General features: G+C 50.6%; 1 protein-coding gene across 1 annotated transcript; it reads right to left on the bottom strand.

Moving 5' to 3' along the window:
* Positions 1 to 276: 276 nt before the first annotated feature.
* On the bottom strand, positions 277 to 2,157 carry LOC108728922 (GSK-3-binding protein). Its single transcript, XM_018457744.1, has one exon. It carries the CDS (start codon positions 1,546 to 1,548, stop codon positions 949 to 951), a length of 600 nt encoding a protein of 199 aa, XP_018313246.1. The 5' UTR covers positions 1,549 to 2,157; the 3' UTR covers positions 277 to 948.
* Between the last annotated feature and the right edge of the window lie 24 nt (positions 2,158 to 2,181).

Here is a 2,181-nt window from a genome sequence, read left to right as displayed (position 1 = left end):
AAACAGAGAACCACTACAGAAAAGGAACATTGCGTATGGCTTCTGAACGCGTGAATGACGCATTAATGGTTATTTCTACCAACGTAGATTAACTTTAATCTCGGTTTGACTTACTTTTTATCTACTTCTAGTTTCTACACTACAATTATGCTTGTTTCTATCACAATGTAGATTAACTTCAATTCAACTTACTCTTCATCTTTTTCTAATTCCTAGAACTAGAAAAAAGTTAGTTGAACCAAGATTAAAATTAAACTACATTAGTAGAAACGGGCATCAGATAGAAAGATGAAAAGTAGAACCGAGATTATAGTTAATCTACATTGACAGAAATAGGCATTAGTCACGTCGAGACGACGTTGAGTTCGCCAGCGATATTTAATAAATGATCTCGAGATACCGACGCGATGTAGAACAGTACGGGAAAGGAACATCTCGCGTGCGCGTTTCAAAACGGTGGTGAAGCGAGTCGAGCGGGGCGCGGGCCGCGTTGGCGGCCATAAGTCTTCCACGTAGGTCCGTCCGCGAGCGTCGATACAGCGGCGAGGCGAAGCTATCGCGCAGCGCCGACAACGCAGCGTATTTACAAACACGGCCATGTAAGGCGAGTTCTCGCCTAATTGTATTTACACACACACACACATGCACGCACGCACACTCCATCCAGTCATCCTGGGACTCCCACGCGGTCGAGCGAAGGAAACGCGTTTTCACAGGAATACCCCTTTTTATCTTCCTTCTTCAACATGAAATTCTGATGCGATCCGCTTTCGAGACACTTTCCGTCCCGAAATCACAAAAGAAGCGACCCTACCTAAAATCTCGTTCCCAAAGAGAATAAAGGAAAAAGACCAGGTCGAAAAAGACCGCGGGATAAAGCGGCATTGTTCACGACGAGAACGTAGGAACGTCCGTAAAAGTTTTTCCCAAGCGTCGCCGTCGGGCGGCTCACAGTTCCAGAGGGTCGTACATCGACGGTAACGGCTCGTCCTCGGAATCGTAGAAGTACGGTTTCCTGCGGTATCCACCACCGGACCGTCGCACGTCGTCCTCGTCGTTGACCACGTCGTCCTCGTCCACTTCCGCGCTCGAGAGTTCGTCGAGGTTCTCCTGCAGCCTCTTGACCGCCTCCTTGATGAGGCCGCCTTCGCGCAGCAGTTCCTGAAGGACCTCGTACGGGTCATCGTTCACCCTCCTCTCGCTCCTCTTCAAATGGTTGTGATAATGGTGGTGATGGTGATGATGATGAGCAGCAGTCACGTGATGCTGTTGCTGCGATTGTTGTTGTTGTTGCTGGCCGTTGGATCGCAGACCGCAGACCTCGCAGCCGGCGGCCGGATCTGCCCAGGAACGCGCCGGCACCCGGTACGGCGACGGCCGATTGTTCTTGCAGCTGATACTGGACTTGGCCTTCAGACTGGACAGCCGTAGATTCTCCTTAATCTGCGACACCAGCAGGTCGACGTCGCGCGTCAGGAACGCGTCAGCCTGCGCCGCGCCGTCCGGCATCACGCCGATCAGATACGTCGTCTCCTCGGCGCTCGGCATCCTCGAGCTCTCCTCTGCGGCTCACGCTCTCGACGTTGACGCGCGAAACACGCAACGCGAAACTACGACGTGTAGTAAACAGACTGCGCAACGGGGACCTGACGGTTTCTCTCGAAGCTCTATGTTTTTGTCCTCTCTCTTTCTAATGCCAGAGATTACTATCTCTCTCTTCACGCCGACAATCCAAGTTCCATCTCTCTCCTTCCTTCTTTCGGTGTTTACCTGAGCCGAGGAGGTATCCCATGCAATAATAAACAGCCTGAGGTAGGGAGAAAAGAGAGAGAGCGCTGCACTTTCCTTTCAGAAAAACCAAAGTTCCTTTTCTCGCCGTACCAGGAAAAATCTCAGAGGGGAGACAGAGAATCCCTTTTTCCAGAAATATAGGCTATTTTCCGATTAGCGACCCAGTCTCGTCTGAATAGCAGTCGTCGCCGAGACACGTCAACAATAACACAGGCGATGTGTATATAATATATATATATATATATACATATATATATATAAGCACGACGGAATATCCGCGTACAGGCGCGTCCGTACGTAATCGGACGGGTATGATTCACTGAGCAAATACGCGGGGCGGCGATGTATCCTCTCCGCTCGCTTTCTCGAAACGTCGTCGGCGGAACGCGG

Source organism: Mycetomoellerius zeteki, unplaced genomic scaffold (genome assembly GCF_001594055.1).
Source record: "Mycetomoellerius zeteki isolate Tzet28-1 unplaced genomic scaffold, Tzet1.0 scaffold667, whole genome shotgun sequence".
NCBI lineage: Eukaryota > Metazoa > Arthropoda > Insecta > Hymenoptera > Formicidae > Mycetomoellerius > Mycetomoellerius zeteki.
The sequence above is the reverse complement of the archived record's forward strand: the minus strand, read 5'-3'. Positions and strand labels throughout refer to the sequence as shown.